We start from the raw sequence: 2,978 nt of genomic DNA on the forward strand, positions 1-2,978 counted from the left end.
TGCGAACGTGTCTCCGCCCGCCTCGCCGTCCAGATGGTTCTCGCAGTTGAGGATCAGTGGAAGGTGGTTTGCGGGCAGCGCGCCGGCAATGGTGGCCATCACTGTGCGCAGCGAGAGCGAGCCGCCCGACAGCGTCTCGTTGCCGTGGTAGACCTCGCAGTCATCGCTCGACGCCGGCGTGGCGTCGTACACGTCTATCTCCACGCAGCGGCAGCCTCCCTCTATGACTGTGGCGTACATGGTGTGGTCGACGTCGCCGCCGGTGAAGGTGAATTGGCCACCCTTCATGTACGTGTTGTGCGAGGAGGAGATGAGGTAGTGTGCGAGCGGTTGGGTCGTGTCGAGTTCTGTGTCGATCGCCTCGCTGTTGAGCGCCGCGTGCTCCGGAGCATGCCGAAGGTCATCGACGGTGAGGCCGGCCTCGCTGAGGGTGGCGCTCTCCGACTTGCCTTCAGCGGCGGCGTAACCAACGCCGGCTCCGCCAGAGGCGAAGCAGTTGCCCATCCACCTCGGAAGGGCGACGAGAGTGCCCCTGCTGGACCCACCTTAGTACCTCCTGTATCGGGGTTATGGGGGGTTTACGAGGTGTGAACGTGAACAGAGTAGCCAGATCGCTGTCGATCGTTACGGCACACGCATGGGGGGCCTCCCGGACGTATGATCCTAGCCCAATAAGCGCCACGGAGCAGATTTGGATTTTTGACAGAATTAAATGCACTGCCCCCCGCCCCGCACGGTACTAACGATCGTAGTTTTGGGGGCGGCGCCCCTCACGGCACCACACTGACGCAGGACAGCCCGAGATTAGCCTAGCAGTGACTGGGAATCGCCTGCCGGTCGGCTTGGCACGAGCCAAGCACTTGGGTGGCCGTCAACCGAGTCCCGACTCCGAGGCGACCAGAGGTTTTCGAATTCGCGATTTCTTTTCCGCATTGTTTGGGTTTATTCTGATTTTCTTTCTCGCCACCCAACCTCGAGCGCCCCTCTCAAACAGTCACCGTGAAATTCTTGGCGCCAAAGCCGTCTCCAGCGCCGTCCTGCATGAGGTGGGTTGCTACCTCACTCACTCTCTGCCTGCGCTATACTGTGTATAGCTAGCTAGCGACTGACAGCAGTGACTAGCTAGTGTGCAATGACTACTGTCCCAGTCACTCGCCTCTGTCTCTGTGCGTTCATACAAAAGCCACAGCCCGCAGCCCCGGGCCCGAAAAGCACGACAGTGTGACAGTCAAACACGGAGAACCAGGGAAGCAAAGCGAGCAAATATAAAACGTGTACACGCCGCGACTCGGAGGGCCGCAGCATGTGCGTTCCCCGCCCATGACACGAGAAAATGAACAAGAAGAGTCGCCTGGCAGCGCCATGCGGTCTTATTACTTATACACTCGCAGTCAGAATGTCGAGAACGTCGGAGCCGCTCAGTCAACCTCCCCACCCTCGTACTTATCCCGTTATATCGCGTCTCGCCCCGCACTGCCGCAGCGAACAGCGCCGCAGCGCCGCGCCCGCCGCCGCCGGGTTCACCTCAGCCTCCAGTGCGCGCGCTCTTGGCAGTGCGACTGGGACTGCCCGCCGCCGCCGCCAGCGCCACGCGCCAGCCGCAGCCCGCTGCCGCCGGGAAGCCGATCGGCGATCGCCGGATCGGCCCCGTGAGCGTGACGCGGGAGCTTTAGGTCCAGCTCGGCCCGTCTGTGTCTCGCTCTCGGTCGCTTTCGCCCCCCTTCGCCTTCCGTTTGCGCAGTACTAAACTTCGTGCGCGGAGGGCTGGGGCTAGTTCCAATTCACTCTGACACGCTGATCTTGAAAACGCGTCCAACGGAGCTCCGTGTTGCTCCCAGCGCCCTCCCCCGCGCTTCCTGCGGCCCTGCCCGATGATACAAGTATGGGAGGTCATCTGGCTACCGCGAGAGCGATCCAACTCGTCGACATCGTCCGATGATGGTGCCTCAAAGTCAGCCTTCGGAGGCTATCGTAGGGTCGAGCCTGCTCGAGCCGGCGGTGGCCGTGACATGTGGTTCCACCACCCCTCGCAGGCTTTGCCTCTGACCGCCACCGTTCCCAGGCTGCCTAATGGGATGGAAAGGAAGGCTGGGCGAGCGTATAGAAGCGTGCTCGACCTCGTCGTGGCAGCCTGCACGGCAGCGCTGGCAGGCGCGATGAGCGTCGTGCCACCTGACCCGAGACCCGAGACGGGTCGCAGGCGTCGTACCGAGCGCGTGCCGCGTCGAGACCGTGTCCTGATGCGCTCTGCACGGGTGAGTCACGTCTCGGCGTCAAAGGTCGACGTGAAAGGAGAGCGACGTGCGACCTGTCAGAGCTTGATCTCCGATCTCAGCGGCGTCAAGTCGTCTCCGGCGGCGACACTTTTTGTCCCTCCCCACAGGGTCGAGGGTCCTGGAGCAGAACGTATTTAACAAAACCAACGACCCGAACACACACCTCGATCACTGTCTGTGTCTCCTATGGTGCGCGACTAACCGCGCCTGTGCGTGTGCTAGCCTACGAGAAGGCTCGCATGCGTCGAGGACTTTGGTCTTATGCCGGCGGCATGCAGTCTCCCGTCGATCCCTTTACGACAGCGGCGGCGGCGGCGGCGGCGCTGGGGGGCCGTTCGCGATGAAGGTGGGGCACTCGCGGTCGAGGAAGATGTACTGCGGCGAGTCGATGTAGCAGTTGGGGTCGGGGAGCGTGCCCTCGTAGTCGCAGGTGGGGTCGGTCGTGTCGCACCATTCGGACGGGTGGTCGTCGGTCCACACTTTGGGCGAGCAGCCGGCGATGTTGATGGCGCCGCCGAGGGGCGCGCGGATGCCCTGGCCGGTGAGGATGCCGGCGAGGATGCCGGCGATGATGAGGGTGATGATCCAGCCGAAGGCGGTCTTGCCGAGGACCCACTTGTTGACGCCGCGGCCGCCCTCGAGGAGCGCGACGCCGGTGGTGGCGCCGACCTGGCAGTGGGTGGTCGAGAGCGGGATGCCTGC

At 63.2% G+C, this 2,978-nt stretch overlaps 2 protein-coding genes across 2 annotated transcripts; both read right to left on the minus strand.

Annotated features, from left to right (window-relative positions):
• Positions 1-7: 7 nt before the first annotated feature.
• Positions 8-504, minus strand: EMIHUDRAFT_123368 (hypothetical protein; the record flags this gene model as incomplete). Its single annotated transcript, XM_005780273.1, has 1 exon — positions 8-504. A coding segment is annotated over one exon (497 nt), but the record flags the coding sequence as incomplete, so codon positions are not given.
• A 2,066-nt stretch (positions 505-2,570) lies between these two features.
• On the minus strand, positions 2,571-2,945 carry EMIHUDRAFT_123369 (hypothetical protein; the record flags this gene model as incomplete). The annotated part of the gene is made up of 1 exon (XM_005780274.1): positions 2,571-2,945. A coding segment is annotated over one exon (375 nt), but the record flags the coding sequence as incomplete, so codon positions are not given.
• Between the last annotated feature and the right edge of the window lie 33 nt (positions 2,946-2,978).

Source organism: Emiliania huxleyi (genome assembly GCF_000372725.1).
Source record: "Emiliania huxleyi CCMP1516 unplaced genomic scaffold EMIHUscaffold_2195, whole genome shotgun sequence".
Classification (NCBI taxonomy): Eukaryota; Haptophyta; order Isochrysidales; family Noelaerhabdaceae; genus Emiliania; species Emiliania huxleyi.